The 16,605-nt window shown below is 46.2% G+C and overlaps 1 protein-coding gene and 1 pseudogene across 2 annotated transcripts in view; one reads left to right on the top strand and one right to left on the bottom strand.

The window, feature by feature from the left end:
• Positions 1 to 152: 152 nt before the first annotated feature.
• Positions 153 to 16,605, top strand: part of GAN (gigaxonin) — a 60,367-nt gene continuing 43,914 nt past the window's right edge. Inside the window, exon 1 of one of the 2 annotated variants that reach the window (XM_045989434.1) lies at positions 153 to 478. In XM_045989434.1, coding sequence (XP_045845390.1) covers positions 312 to 478 — 167 coding nt within the window. In that variant the 5' untranslated portion in view covers positions 153 to 311. The remainder of the gene's footprint in view (positions 479 to 16,605) is intronic. The other variant, XM_045989435.1, reaches the window with a different exon arrangement.
• LOC123931830 lies at positions 4,479 to 5,084 on the bottom strand (annotated as a pseudogene).

The following is a 16,605-nucleotide window of genomic DNA, read 5'->3' as shown; positions in this document are numbered from 1 at the left end:
GATCCCGCAGAGGAATTAGGCTTCTGATTGGCCGCCTCCGGCAAACCGTTGGAGAGAGGGAGGGACCGAGGGCCCGGGGCTGTCGCAGAGAAATGACGCAACGCCACGGCTCCTTAAAGGCGCCAGCCCCTTGCGCCGCGGATGGCGCAGGCGCGTTCCGGAGGCTCCCGGTGCTTCTCCGAGCGCAGAGTCGGGCCGGACGGGCGCGCGCGCGCGCGGGCTGTGCACGCAGGGCGCGCGCCGGGCAGCTCCAAGGGTCTGGCGGGGCGGCTGAGGCAGCTGGACCAGACGGCTGACGAGGCGGCGCCGAGATGGCCGAAGGCAGCGCTGTGTCCGACCCTCAGCATGCCGCGCGTCTGCTGCGAGCGCTCAGCTCTTTCCGCGAGGAGTCCCGCTTTTGCGACGCGCACCTGGTCCTCGACGGGGAGGAGATCCCCGTGCAGAAGAACATCCTGGCGGCGGCCAGCCCGTACATCAGGTGAGGAGGGGGCCGCGGCGGGCCGGGCGGGGCCGCGCTGCCCGGAGCCCGGGGTGGGCCGGGCCGGGCCGGGCGTGTCCCCGGAGCCCCTGGTCCCCACTCCCCCAGCCGCCCCGCTCCTCCCCGCCCACCGCTCGGCGCGGGGTCCCTCGGGCGGACGCCCTGCCGGACCCCCGGGACGGCCCCTTAGCTTCGGTCACCCTCGGGCCAGACCCGTGTCCCCTGCGGACCCCCCGCCCCCTGGAGTCGACCCCCGGAGCCTGGGCCGCAGCTCTCCAGTCCTCCCTGCTCTGGTGCCCCCCGCCCGGCGTTCGCACGGGCCTCCGAGCCGCCGAGGCCCCGGGACGCCGTCCTGGGCCGGCCGGGGACCCGCACCCGCGAGCAGGGCGGAGCCTCGCCCGGGCCCGGCCCGCGGAGCCGGGCTGAAGTTTGCCGGCCGCTCGCCTCCAAATCGCGCAGTGGGCCGGGCCGGCGCGGCGAACGGAGCCGGGCGCGCCCCTCCCGGGGAGAAGCCGAACAAACACGTCCTCGCCCGCTGCGGGCAGAGGGAAGAGCCCGTGGGACCTTCTCCCCGGGGTCCGCCGTCCGACCCCCGAGGCCGAAGTTCCTGTCAGACGCGTCTTTTTCCACGCCCGGGGGGAGCTCCGTGTAAAAGCTGGGCTGTGCGTTATAGGCACACGTTAAAGTAAACTGTAGCTAATTTTAGAGCACTTACTGTAATTCTCAGGATGCGGTTACAAGCCGGGATCATGAGATTTCAGAGACTCAGAGAGCATTTTAAAACTTAGGTAAAACAAAGCTTAAGCGGATATGCCAAGTCAACTAACCAGGTTAACTAAGGTTGATAACATGGTGCTTAATCAAGTGTGTCCGATCTTGCGAGGGGCTCTATTTTCTTAGAGCAACTTTCTGCAAACTGGGTGGCTCTTTTAGCAAAAGAAAAAAAAATACTAAAAGCTGGAGAAACTGTCCAGTAAGCGGGGTAAATATAGACTAATAGTAGAGAATGTCACTAGAATTGACAGGTCAGAAAAAGCAAAATGATGGGCGTGTGTTCTTAGGACTTTGTCCCAGCACCACCCGGCACCCAAACTCCATTTTAACCTTTGCATTAGGACATACCTCTGCCAACTCAGAAGCAGTTCAGGTGCTCTTGTTCTGTAAATCTCTCTTTGTGGATTTAAAGGTGGGGTGCAGGGAGTCTTTGTTAGAATGGAATTTGGATTGCCGGTCTGATAGACAGCTCCTGCCTGGCCGTTGGGAGGTTTGAGCAGTCAGTATCCAATTGGAATCGGCAGGTCACAGTCTTCCCTGTATCCAAAGTATTCCCTGTTTGGGGAGATAGTAAGCACAACTACTATAGATGAATTATTGTTGTAAGTGGCATCCAGCAGATTTAAAAGAAAATTACAAATCACCAAACACATGCTGTCTATCCTCTTCCCATGCTTCGATTTTCTCCATACTGCTTACCGCTATAATATACCCTCTGTTTCACTCATTTACCTTACCCATCTTCCCCAGCCACCGTGTAAGCTCTCTGAGGCCAGGGAGTTTTCTTTTGTCCATTACTGTATCCCTGGCAGCCAGAAAGAACAGTGCCTAGTGGTTCAGCACATGTGTGGGGTGAATGATGGCCTGCCTTTCTTCCCCAGCAGGTTGGACCTGAGATGATTGGCTCTGTTATATTTCATTTCAGATGCTCAGTTATCCCTCATTGAGAAGAGCACTAGGCCTGCCTTCTCTTACCTTTTACTTGTATAGCTGTGATCTCTTGGCGGATGACTTATTCTTGACTTCAGCTCACTAGTCTGATAAATGAGGGATAAAATGTGTCTTCGTCTCATTTAATCTTTGACCTGTGGAGGAACATGAAATAGTGCTTTGAACTCCTCCAGGTTGGCACACAAGTCTACAGAGGTAGTGGTCATCATTGCTATATCTTCTGCGTTCGGAAAGATGTGGTATCCCCTTGGGACGTGGTGGCAAATGAGAATATGTAGTAATGTCATTGTTACTTACTTACAGTAGCAGTAATTTAGGTGTGAAATACTACTAATCAAAGTAGCCAAGCTGAAAGGGACTTCAGATCTTTTCTGGTCTAGTTCTGTTACTTTTCAAATAAGGAAATGGGGCTTGGTGGGCCTTAGTGATTTGTATTATGATAAAGTCACTAGTACCTAGTGGCTGAACTAAGATTAGACTCCAAGTTAATGGTACCTCATCTCCTGCTCTAACCATACCACGTTACGACATTAACTCGTGCCTGAGTATTCTTCCTGTAAGCTCTACTACTTATCAATTCACAATATAGTTTAAATGTTTACCAAATACTTGTACATACTGTCTCACTTTGATTTTCACTTCCATCTTATTTACTAGATAGGGCAGATATTTTTGACATTTTATAGATAAACAGGAATCAGTCCATGTGTTTTTGTCAGTGACTGATTAAGTTTATTGGACTGTTGAAGTGGTGGAATGTTCTTGGTTGTCCTTTAAAATGATGAAGCTCAAGTCTACTTCAAAGTAATTTGACTAATATATAATACTACTTAGAAATAAACTTTTTAGTTATTTTTGTAGCTTTTAGTTATTTTTATAGCTTTCATTTTTATATTTTTAGTTATTTTTATAACTATATGTAACTATATATAGTTATATACTGTTCTATAGCGCTTTTATAAATACCTGTTTTGTTTGAAAGGAACTGTAAAGTTTTGTTAAAACAAAATGAATTTGCATGTTCTAGCACTTGATGTTTCTTTCCTTTTTGAAGCTTAAGCATTTAGGTCTGTGATGTCATTAATATGTGGATTGGGTGTTCAAAAGTTCAGTAGTCTCTGATATTTTATAAAAATTTAAGTTTTGTTTATTTAGTTGGCCAGTTTAATTATCCTAAGCAATGTAAAGTTGTATGGTTTAGAAACAATGTTATATATTGCTTCTGAATGCTCAAAAAAGGGAACCAATTCAGCTTTGTCAGAGTAGGAATTAAAGCAACTCATTTGGCATACTTTCTACTTAATAGAGAAAAGTTTTTTTTTTAAGATTTTATTTATTTATTTGACAGACAGAGATCACAAGTAGGCAGAGAGGCAGGCAGAGAGAGAGAGAGAGAGAGAGAGGAGGAAGCAGGCTCCCTGATGAGCAGAGAGCCTGATGTGGGGCTCAATCCCAGGACCCTGAGATCATGACCTGAGCCGAAGGCAGAGGCTTTAAACCCACTGAGCCACCCAGATGCCCCAATCGAGAAAAGTTTTTTTAACCTAACTTATTGGTTTAATCATTTCCTGTGCTTTGTCTTTGGTGTAGCATTTATTTTCCCTCCTGCTACTCTCGGCTGTCCGACACTAGGAGGACTTTCAGTATAAAAGGAACAAACCAGAAAACAGCTTTAGCAGTAGAATCCTAATGCTAACCTGAAAAAAGGTTGTGTAGAGTATATGTCATGCAGCTTTAGGATACAGATGCTACCGGAAGAAGGGCAGGACCTTCCACAGTCCATCATGAAGCTCACTAAGTGGGATGCTGCTTTTCCAGTATGCTCTCTTTCTGGCTGTTTCCCATTCTGATCCCTGAATGATGTTTTTTTCCTTTAGTTTGTTGGGAAAACTGAATCTAAATGTAGCTGACGACCTTTAAGGATGACAAAATTGAATTCGTTGGTATAACGACCCACAGAATCTTTCCTTTCTCAGCAACCCTGAGACCTTCTGGGAAAGGTTCCCTGAGGCTTATAGGAAATTTCCCTTTCTCTTGAATATTGCAAAGTTTGCTTTGCTTCATGTCTGAGGCTCTTCTGATTCTGGCACAATCCCATTGATCTGATATAGAGTTCAGACTCTTATGAGCTGTGGTTCTTTGGGAGTGATGTATGTGAAAAGGAACTGTGTGATTCTGCAAGAACACGTGCATGTTCCTATCTTGTCACTTTTGGGGGTAGGGGGGAGATGCTATTTATTTATGGCAAATACTCCACATCCGTGATCCTCTCCAGTCAGAAGTTCTTTGAAATGATGCCATTGGCCTTGACCAGTCAGAAGATAGAGTCCCCTGACTCACCCATCCTGCAAATGGCCTCACAGGTATCATAGGTTTTAAACTGGCCGTTGAGCCTGCTGTCGGCTTGTCAGCCTCAGCCACGTTCACCTGGAGGGACGCGTGGTCCTTGGTGCCGATGATGCAGTTGCTAGAGGAGTATTTCCACAGCATGTACAGGTGCACGAACGTGCCCGTGTTGTTCTGCATGTCGAGGGCACACCTGCTGCCGCCTCCGCCATCGTGGGCCCAGAAAAGCCTCTGTTCACTTTTGAGAATTTCTGTTTTTTCTGGGGAACTGTTGGAACGTTAATTGTTTAGCTTTTCGTCTCGGTGAGTAAAGGGAAGAAAGATTCTCGAGATTTTTAGATCCCTTGAGTCAGCCAATAATAAGAATGGCAGTTTTTCCCCCTTGTTTTTTTTTTTTTTTTTTTTTCAGGGAAAGCTGGTCTGGAGAGGGTGGAGTAGAGACACTGGGGCCCAGAATCCAATGTAGGTCATCTTGGATTCCTTTTCCAGGACTTGGTTTCCTCATCTGCAAAGTGAGGTTGGCCGGGCCACATGAATGGCAAATCCCCCTTAAGTCTGAATTGTGTGGCTCCATGCTATTTTTGTTTTGTTTTATGTGTGTATGTTGTGGAGAGGGGTCTGTTTCTGTTCTTACAGCTTTATTGTATCATTTAAAGTTTTGTTGTGCATTGACCTAAGGCATTTCCTCTGCCCTTTCACACATGATTTGGTTGGGTATTCTGTTCTATGAATCCAGCTCCGTAGAGTTATTTTGTAACAAACGTTGACTCTATGCTGTTACTCTGGGTGTATTCCAAGGCCTAATTATCATGAGTCTGTTTTGCCATTTAAATGTAAACTTTGACTCATAGATGATGCTGATGAACTACTTAAGGAGACTAATATGATCTCTGTAGGAAGTCCAAGTTTCAGAGCAGCATGGAAATTGTCAACATCCTTTCTTTGGGCACCTGAAACCTATCCTGTACTTGATCGGTACTAATATCCATTCGTTTTGTCTGCTGTGTGCAGAGAATGCTGTTGGTACCCAAGTCCCTTTTCTTTGGGTAGTGCTTTGGGTTTTTGGTTCCCCTATGTGCAGCCACTCCTGCCACGGGATTTTGAACGGTGACTGTAACCTGTTAAGTTCCTTAGTGCCTAAGGGTTCAGCTAGAAGCTCCCAGTTCTGAGACTCTTGCTGAGTCGTGAGCATCCTTAAATTCAAATGATGACATCTGCCTCTTGCTGTTCCTTTATGGTGCTGGGGATGTAAGTCGGGCCTGAATATCTCTTAATGGATCTGGGTCTTGTTTTCATCCAGCCACTGTAAGGCATCCTGAACGACTTCACAAGATGCAGTCTGTCCTGAGGGCTTACAAATCAATGCAAATTTTCAATTTATAATTTTCAAATTATCAATGCAATTTTTTTTTCTTTTTCTCCCCCTTTTCCTTCTCCCCCTTCTCCTTCTCTTTCACCTTCCCCTCCTTTTTGGTGTTTGCAATCATGTTTGATGAAACCCTTTTCTTATGTGAGGTTTTCAGAACTGATAATAAAGTATGTTCTGTTTCAGAAGGACCAATGCAGCATTTTCTCTGACTTCTAAGGAAAACTAAACACTTGCAAATTGGAGCTCTAAGTCCAACATAGATTGCTCATTTCAGCTTAAAGGTTTTTATTTATCTGAGATAGTGGTTGCCTGCTAGTAGTGGTGCGTGTTCTAATTCTGGAGAGGTTTTTGGAAGGTTTCAAATGGTGAAACAAATCAATGACATTCTTGTTAGACTAGTGGATCTGACATAAAGGGAAACATTGAGTGTTTAGACTTACTGTAGAACTTTCCTGAGAATTGCTATTTTGATTAATAGTGTATGGGATAGACGTACAACATCTCCATGAACACTGATTAAGTTCTCATTCTTTAACCTAAGGTCTTTGACTTCTGCCTCTTCTCACAGTTTGTATTTTCCCTGGTAAGTCCTCTTCAGTGTTTTTAAAGTAATTTCTCTTGTGCAATTTAGAGAGTCAAGCAAAGCGATTTCCACAAACTCTGGTTCTTAGGATGTAGATTTGGATAATATAGCCTAAGCATACGGATTACAAAGCCACTGTATCCATTGTTTAAACTTAATCAGTTTGTCTCATGATATCAAAGTGAGGGTTAAAATCTATTTATAATCCATAAAGAAAACATAATTAGGACAAATAAGGAGTCATTTGGCTTATGAGTACTGTGAGGTTAGTCCTTCAGGGAGCCCTGTGATCCTTCGGCAGGAGACAAGTCTATCATTTTGTGTACTGAAGCTGTAATGTAAATGAATAATTTGTAAGTTAGAATTCTAGGTTAAGGGTGGAGACGAGGAGGTGTGGGGTGTGACAAGTGGCAGACCTTGGTTGCAACCTTGAATTCAAGTGCTTTCCCCTGGGTTCTCCATCCCCTGAGACAGGCTGAGTCCAAAGAAGGAAGGGATCAAAGGCCGAGGTGAAGGTGACATGGGTAGTTCTTGGGCGGGTGAAGTCACCTGTCTGTCTAAATGCCCTCCAGGGCTCAGCCGGAGCTCTTGACCCCTGTGCCCTGAAGAGCAGAGAGTGAAGTCTTCTTTCTTGCTATTGACTGCCAAAAAGTGACTTAGCTGTAAAACGATGGTCTCATGTTCGCTGATTCCATTCCTCTGTGGGAATAAATTATAATATTTTCCCCTCTTTTCAGAGATATTAGAAAAATAGAATACTTAAGGAAAATAAAATCTTGTTAATGTTTTTGTCCTTTGTCCCAAAGAAGACACAGATGGCCAACACAACATCAGACATCACTCATCATCAGGGATGTGCACATCAAAGCCGCAATGAGCTATCACTGTATACCTATTAGAAGGGGTAAAATAAAAAAGACAGGAAATTGCAAGTGTTGGCAAGGATGTAGAGAAGGAATCCTCATATACCATTGCCGGGAACATAAATTGGTACAGTCACTGCAGAAAACAGTATAGAGGTTCCTTAAAAAAATTAAGAATAGATACATAAGCAGGCAACCTAAGTGTCCATCAATAGATGAATGGATAAGGAAGATGTGTGTGTGTGTATATACACACACATGTATACACATAATAGAATATATATATGTGTGTATACACACACACACATACGCAGTGGAATATTACACAGCCATAGAAGGGACGAGATCATGCCATTCAAGACAGCACGGAGGGACTGAGAGGGTTTTATGCTAAATGAAGTAAGTCAGACTGAGACAAATACCATATGATTTCATGCATAAGTAAAATCTAAAAAAATAAAAGCAACAAATTAGTAAACAACAAATAGCAAAAAATCAGACCTAAAATTATAGAGGACAAACTGATGGTCCCCCTTGACGGGGGTGGGGGGGGAGGGTTTGGGCAAAATGGGTTAAAAAGAGAGAGAGATACAGGCTTCCAGTCATGGAATGAGTAAGTCATGGGAATACAAGGCACAGCATAAGGAATATAGTCAGTGATACTGTCATAGCACCGTATGGGGACAGATGGTGGTCACGCTTGTGAGCACAGTATAGTGTATACACTTGGTGAGTTACTGTGCTGTCCACCTGAAACTAAGGTAACATGGGGTGTCAGTTCTACTCAAATAAAAAAGAAAAGAGGGGCACCTGGGTGGCTCAGTTGGTTAAGCGTCTGCCTTTGGCTCAGGTCATGATCTCTAGGTTGGGATCAAGCCCGGGATCGGGCTCCCCGCTCAGCAGGGAGTCTACTTCTCCCTTTCCCTCTGCCTCTGTGTCTGTAGCTCTCCCAAATGAATAAATTTTTTTTAAGATTTTATTTATTTATTTATTTGACAGAGAAAGAGATCACAAGTAGGCAGAGAGGCAGGCAGAGAGAGAGGAGGAAGCAGTCTCCCTGCTGAGCAGAGAGCCAGATGCGGGGCTGGATCCCAGGACCCTGGGATCATGACTTGAGCCGAAGGCAGAGGCTTAACCCATTGAGCCACCCAGGGCCTCACCAAATGAATAAATTTTTTAAAAATCTTAAAAAAAAAAATCTATTGTAAAAAGAAAAAAGTTAGCATTGTCTTGAAATATGAAATGTACTGTGTTAACTCATCACAACTAGACTTGGCCGTAAAAGGACCTAACGTCATTTGTGTTAATGGTCTAGGGACTTGATTATGGGTTTAGCCGTCTGTTCATCAAATACACCAGAAGATACTCAGTGACAGCCAGGTGCTGCAGAGACTCCGGTGACAGGTGACAGACAAGGAGCTTACATTTCACTGGTTGACAGGGTGTCACACTTTCCGAGGCTTGGTTTTCTTTGTGTGCGACTGCTGTTTGAGTGTGTCTCCCACACACAGTGTCAGAGCGGAGACTGAGTACATGGAGACCTAATCCCTCGAGTTACTTGTTCTACCTCTGTGGGGCTAGTAAAGGAAATAAACACGGGACCAAAGACTTGTCAGCGTATTTTTGACATTTGCTGAATTTTTCAATACTGATGAAGTATATCCTGATGTTGTATGGTACTGTCCATTACAAGAATGGGGAAAGAATGGACTGACTTTATTTTTGGAGTAGATCATTCTGAAAATGCTCTAAAAGAGTATTTAAGGGACTCATCTGATTATTCAGTACTACATTAGTGACCTCAGTTAATCACCTTAACAGAAACAACTGTCTTTAAGTAGAGAACATGGATCCTTGGTCAAGGTTCCCTAATAGGCTCATTCATTCGCTAAACTTTTCTTGAGCATTTTTGTGCAGCACAGCTGTACCCTGGGCGCCTGGGGCTCAGCCCCCACTGAGTCCATCCGAGGGGGCGGACAGCGAAGACGTCTGCCACAGAGAGATGTAAGGGATGGACATGGCTGCTGCTGGTCCGGGTGGAAGGAGCACCCCTCTGAGGGTCCGTAGGTGGAAGAGGAAGATTTGACCTGAGCAGGAGTGGGGGGTTGGAGGGGTGCGTAGCACAGGGGGCTCGGGAAACCAAGTGCTGTGGTCCAGAGACCAGAACAGACGGGCACACCGGATTGGGGCAGGGGGTGGGGCAGAAGAACACCAGCATGACGAGATGGTAAGCAGCGGGTGGGAAGGCAAGAAACAAGGTGAGAGGGGTGGTTGCCCTGGGTTGGCATTCACACTGCCCTCCGGTAAGTTGAAACTTTCACTGTGGCATTTCCCTGAGTTGCTGCATGTGTATTGGGAGCCGACTGGGGAGGTGCTGGGGTGTGGGGACAGGACCCAGTATAATCTCCCAACATAGTTTAGTCCATGCAAGGGTTGAGGGCCTGTTTTAAAGGTTATGGATAGACATTGAGGCTTATAAGAAGGAGGAGATGTACTCTTAACTTAGGAGGGTGCTGCCGTTGTTGGGACGGGAAATAAGGAGGCCGTGGATGCCTCAAGAGAGGCTAGGTTCACCGGTCAACAGTGCTTATCACTTACTATGAGTATTAAATTGGGAATAGCTTTAAAAGATTCTGTAAAGCACAGAATCTGTTCTCAAAGTTCACAGCTTAGTTGTGCAAAGACACGTCCCAAAGCATGGGACGGTATTTTGGTTGTACAGATAGATGCTTGTGGCTCTAGGAATTGTGCAGAGGAAGAGTACTTGGGTTGTCATGCCAGGTTTCGTGCAGGAAAACAAAGCTTTTGGACAAAGCCTTGAAGAGAAGGACTAGCAGGTGAGTGGGGCAGGAGAGAGGTTAAGCACAGCTCAGGAGGTGTGTGCTCAGGCAGTCAGTAGACTGATGGGACTGGACTGGAGGCTCGGGTAGGGATGGTGGCAAGTGTGGATGGACTGGCAGGTGAGAGCTGGCTTCTCGAGCGCCAGCTGACTAGTTTAGATTTCATGCTCATTAAGCACTAGTACTGTGACTGGAGCTCCACTCTAGGAAGGTGACTTGGTTGTTGTATATCCACAGGGCTGGGGGTGGGGGGCGCCCTGGAGTCGCTGGCTGATGGGGATGGCTCGCAGTGGCAGCGCCCTGGGGACCGGGTAGAGGCCGGTATCCAGGCTTAGGAAAGAAAGCAGCCGCCGTTCTCTGAATGTGGGGACCGAGGAGGAGGAGGCAGCAGGTTTTGAGCCTGGCTGCCTAAAGAAAGTGGGAAGCATAACTGTTTTTGTGTTGAATTTGGGATAACATTGCTGAATAAACATCTTCATTATACTCTTCTGGTTCTTGAAAATTCTACGAGTGCTCCACAGGTCTGTGAACATGAATGTTTCCTTTTGCGGCATTTCTTGTCTGTGCCGTCCTCACCTCCTCTTTTGTGACATAACATTTGTTCTCCTCCTTCAGGCCCCCGTTCCGATATCTCTTCCTCACATTTTCCCAGTTCGGCCAAACAATCGCTCCCTCCTACAGACTCCTTTAGCGTATCGCGTGTGCCTTCAGCGCTGCCTGGCTGTCTTTCCTTCCGTGGGGAGAATTAGAATAGACAGGTGCACTGGGTGTTTTCAGAGCCCTCGTCTGTATCTCCAGGGCCAGAGGCCCTAAGCTCATTACCGGAAACCCTGTCCACGCGAGCACTGAGTTGACTGCTGTCTGTAAGTCCTGACGAAGATGTGGAAGGTCAGAGTCCAGGATGCTGGACTCCTTGCTCCCAGACAGGGTTACACTCTTTCCTGTAACATTTTGCTGAGTGACCGTGTGCTGGGGATGGGGTAGAGAGACAGAATCAACCGTCCTGTGAGAGCAGTTACTACCGGAGAATCTTTAATCTGCCCCATTTGAGATGCTGAGTCAACCCAACCGGCCATTTCTGGTGCCAAGAAACCTGGAGAAGAAGGGACCAAATTCTTTATTCAGAAGGAGCAGCTCCAGTGAGAGCGCTTTTGTTACGACATGACTAAAGAATTCATTGAGAAGCATTCATTCCCTTGACAACATTTTGGAAGGCACTTTGAGCTTCAAGTAGTTTGGAGAAGTTTTTAACAGTAGATTGTAAATTATGGAGGCGCCAGAAGCAAGAAGGCGGCTTGAAGCTGCTGGAGCGGGGCTCAGCCCATCCTTTATGAAAGGGAGCTGAAGGGCCGTGTTGGAGGCTGTATTTTGTTTCTGGTTTTCTCTACCCCCACTATCTCCTTCTTCAAAAAGGAGAAAACAAAAACAACAAAAAACCACAAAACCCTGTTTCTTAACCTTCACTTCATGCTTTGGTTTGAAACTGCTTTGAACGGATAACTACAAACACAATAACAAGTTCATAGAAATTCTTATTTCTCCTTTAGGAGAATATTATTTAGGAGCGTAAATCCTCTTTCTAACTCTTAACGTTGGGAAGGAGGGAACAGAAGGCGAGTAAGACGAGCAGACGTTCTGTGGTACTTCCTATTCCGCCGCTGGAAAGAGGCGGAGGAGCGAGCTTCCCCGTAGAGAATCTGTGTCAGAAGTGTCCCCAAACCGAAGGGAGGACCGCGCGCACGGGGTCTTCAAAGGGCGCAGAAGGCGCCTCTCTTAAATAGCATCCAGAAATGCATCCTGAGCAGAAAATCTGGAGCTGTCCTGGCAGGTTGTGGCACGAATGTCTGTCTTTTATGTGCGTTTCTAGAAGGTCAGGGTGTGACCGGAGTGAGGGCTCAGGCTTGTTTCATTCTAGAGGAATTTTTTGCTTCACAAGTTTGCTGCATCATGATTCTGCCTTTGAACTCATCTTAAAATTTTAACATGCATTTTCAAACCTTGTCTTCTGAGAGGTAAATTTTATGGATTGCTTTACTTGCAAAATTATGAGAACCAGGTTTAAATTTTAAGAATCATTTTTTTTTAACACAAAAAAATCACGGAAGACCGCACGAGAGTTATTTATGTGAGCCTTTATTCTGGTTCTGAACGGTGTAGTTAATTGTCGTGGTCGTCGTCATCGTCTCCCAGGCAGACCTGTCACTTGTGCTAGAGCTTTCCCTCTCCTTACAGCTCAGTCGCACGCCCTAGTCATCCTTTTTAATAGCGAGTTGTACTATGTCATCTTGCTGTATGATGCAACTCGTGTCATGGTTTCCCTTTGACATGTTAATTTCCAGTTCTTTTTTCTTCCGAATAGCGACTCTATAATAAGCAAATTAGGGGGAAAAGGGGGGGTGTTTTCTTTTTTCTTTGTATTTTTTGTGGGTACATGTAAGCCTACTTTGAGGGCTGTGTGCCCAGTACATCTGTTTCTGAAGCTAGAGCAGATTCCTTCTTGGAGAATAAAACCTGATCACCGTCCAGGAAGACTGGATTATCATAGAAAGACCTTGGCAGTGTATCTGATGTTTTTTCCCTCAGGCCTATCACCGTGGCCTTGTCACTCTTGCAAGTGTTTTCTCAAAGTTTTTGCTGTTTGGGCTATCTTTTAGAGCAGATTTTTAAATGTTGTGTGCTTGCTACTATAAAAATATTTAGAGGAGGGTTTGGTGAAGTTTTTCTGTAAAGAGTCCAGTGTTTTAGGCTTTTTAGGCCACAGGTGGCCTCTGTCACCTAGTCCTCTTTGGTTTTGTTCTAACGACCTTTTAAAAATATAAAAACCGGGGCACCTGGGTGGCTCAGTGGGTTAAGCCGCTGCCTTCGGCTCAGGTCATGATCTCGGGGTCCTGGGATCGAGTCCCGCATCGAGCTCTCTGCTCAGCGGGGAGCCTGCTTCCCTCTCTCTCTCTCTCTCTCTGCCTCCTCTCTATCTACTTGTGATCTCTCTCTGTCAAATAAATAAAATAAAATCTTTAAAAAATATATATATAAAAACCATTTTTAGCCCAGAGGCCCTCCAGAAACAGGCTGTAAGTTGTAGTTTGTTGATTGTTGACCCTAGAGTATTAAATTTTTTAAAGAATTTGCACATAGAGACTGTCACTCGGAAGGTCACCTTTAAAGCTGTCTAAATCATGGGATAATGCTTTGCAGGCCAGCCTTGGATGGAGCGGAGATCCGCAGTCCAGGCTGATTGTCCCTGGCCCTCCCTCCCATCTTCCCTTTCTTCTGGGTGGTTGTTCTGTTGCATTGTCTTCTTCCTTCTGTATCTTTTATTTTTTCCCTTCCCTTCTGGCTCCTTCCCTCGGCTCAGAGGCATGCCTGGGCCGCTTCCACTGCCTGGTATGTGGCAGGCATGTGATGTCCAGCGGATGTATCTCTGCGTCCTCTGCTAACAAGTGCATGACTTTTTAAAAAAAAATCTAATATTAATTAATGAATTTTAAGTAGGCTCCATGCCAAGCATGGAGCCCAGCATGGGGCTTAAACTCAAAACCCTGAGATGGAGACCTGAGCTAAGATCAAGAGTCAGATGCTTAACCACCTGAGCCCTCCAGGCATCCCACAGGCACATAATTCTTCAAACTGGAGTGTCTATTTATCTTGTCCACGGTCTTACGACCTCTTTTTTCTTACCTCTGCTCCTATCTTATCACTCCATTAAACCCGTTTTTCCAAATTGCTAAATAGGAGTGCCAAATCTGGTGAAAACTTGGAAGTGTTTATCCGGCTCAACCCATCTGCTGTATTTATCACTCTTCGGCATTTTCTTGACACTTGGTCTCTCCAGGCTTCTGTGACCCCGCTTGTCCCATTTCCCCTACAGTCAGCTTTTCTGGCTCTCCTCCCTGTCCCTGTACGTGATATGGCACAAGCTTCTGTCCTCCCCTCCACTCTCTGACACCATCATCTGCTCCAGAGATGCAGCTACCTCGGCCTCTCCTGAGCACCAGGCCTAAGATCCCTGACAACCTGCTGCAGGGCTGCTCTGCCCCACCCACCCGCAGGCCAGCTCTCCTCCCCCAGGTGGGTGGTCAGGATACCGCCAGACTCCCTGGGAGAAATTCAGAGACCTTGGGGATGTGCCCCCCCGACACATACGTGATGCCTCGGCCAGTGGTTTTGGCCTCTCACACCTGCAGCCTGTCTCCTCTTCACCGTCGCTGCTGCTCACGTTCCAGCTGTTACTAGTTCCAAAAGGTGTCAGAACTGGTCCCTCTGCCTCCGTGCTCTGTCCCCATCAGTCCTCCATGCTGCTGCCGCCCCGCTGATGCTTCTAGGATGTGATTAGATAATGCCTAGAACTAATGGCTTCCATGGTGAGGCTGATGCAGGTACTGGAGCTGGAAAAATACACCAAGAGCCTAGAGCGTTTGTGCCGGGAGTAAGGAGGTGCCCAGAAGAGGAGAGAGCCAGTGCGAAGGAACTCTCAGTGCCAAAGCTTTGGCAGTTTGAACAAGGAAATGAGTATCAGTAACAGCGGATCATAAATCATTGAATGTAGTAAATATCTATGTGTGTAGGCATGAGTAAATGAATGAGTGGGTGAATCAGTAGGAGAAGAGATCGCTTTTATTTTTCAGTTTTATAAAAATTTATTTTTTTGAGAGAGAACACGCATGCCCAAGCCCAGGGAGAGGGAGAATCATAAGCCAACTCCATCCCCAGCACAGAGCCCGACACGGGGCTTGATCTCACGACCCTGAAATCATGACCTGAGCTGAAGCCAAGAACTGGACACTTAACTGACTCAGCCACCGAGGTGTCCTGAGATAGCTCCTCCTTACAAAAGAATTTCCAGTAATAAGTATAGATGGAATAAAAGAATAGAAAATCATCATTTGCGCATGATAATAATAATTGTTACAGGCAAGATCCACCAGTGGATACTGAAATTAGGGGGCAAGACTTGGCGGAGAAAAAGGATATTTGGGGGTGTCTGGGTGGCTCAGTTGATTGAGCATCTGTCTGCCTTTGGCTTAAGTCATGATCTCAGGGCCCTGGGATCCAGCCCTGCATCAGGCTCTCTGATCAGCAGGGAGGCTGCTTTTCCCTTGTTCTCCCCCTCTGATTTCTCTCATGCTATCTATCAAATAAGTAAACAAAATCCTTTTTAAAAAAGGATATTTGTATATTCTAAATTAATTTCTTCAGTGGATTTAATAGTAACAAAGGATAAATAGTGACTGTAAGTTCTTTGTGGAGAAACCCAGCAGACTTCATCATAGCCAAATGGCCGAGGTTGACCTCATACACATCAGCATTGTGAAATGCTGCACAGAAGGACATGACCTCACTTCCGTAGGGTTCCTGCTGAAAGTACATAATCAGTCTAAGAAATTAAACCTAACCTGAGGGACCTTTTACAAAATAATTAGCCACTATTCACCAAGGAGTCAAGGCCTTGAAAGGTAAAGATTTGAAGGACTGTCACAAGTTAAAGACATAATCATGAGCTGAAGTTTGGAACCCTAAATGGGACCCCAGAACAGAGAGAAGACACTAGGAGAAAACTGGTGAAATGTGAATAAAGTCCGTAATTTATTTAACAGTTTTATACCAGTCTTTACTTCTTAGTGTTGATAGTTGTACTAAGATTATTTACGATCCTAACATTCGTGAAAGCCACCTGAGGGGGCGATACAGGAACTCTATGATTAAAACCTTTTCTGTAAGTGTAAAACTATTTCAGAATAAAAAGATTTTTTAAAAAATTCCTCATATACAGCTCCATTTCCCTTGAGGTGAAGTTCGAAGCTGGCTTGTCCGCACCCTCCTTCCCCATGTACGTCTCTCTCCAGCCTTGTTAACCTGCTCGCCCCTGTCGTTCCTTGGACGTACAATACCCAATACCTCACTGCCTTTGCTGTCCCTCCTCCTCGGTGTAAAACACTCACCCGAGGCCTGATGCAGGTGCCACCTCTGGGAAGCCTTTTCTGACCTCTCTCCCTAGAGAGCTGACTTTTTGCCTCCCTTTACTTAGCACAGCACCCACTCCACAGTGTTTATAGTGATTCTCTTGCCTTGTCCCTTTGGCCTCCTCCTCTGGCCCTCCTGTGACAGTTCCGAAGTCTTCCCTTACCTTTCTTGGCCTTGGCACGTATGAGGGGGTACTGATCAGTTATTTGGTGGACAGTTAAGGAGCTTGGGTTCGATTTCTTACAGTTAGATTGTGGCTCTGCATTTGTGGCAAGAACAGCACAGGAGTGATGTCCCATCCTCCTCCTCCATGTACTCTGTCCCAGCCCACCATGGTTTGTCCCAACATTAGATGACATTCGTTGATCACGTGGTTAAAGATGGCGGCCACTGGTTTAATCCACTGGTTTTCTCTTTGTGATTAGCAATTACGGGGTGAC

Source organism: Meles meles, chromosome 19, assembly GCF_922984935.1.
Source record: "Meles meles chromosome 19, mMelMel3.1 paternal haplotype, whole genome shotgun sequence".
NCBI classification, from domain to species: domain Eukaryota; kingdom Metazoa; phylum Chordata; class Mammalia; order Carnivora; family Mustelidae; genus Meles; species Meles meles.
This window is presented reverse-complemented; position numbering and strand designations above follow the sequence as displayed.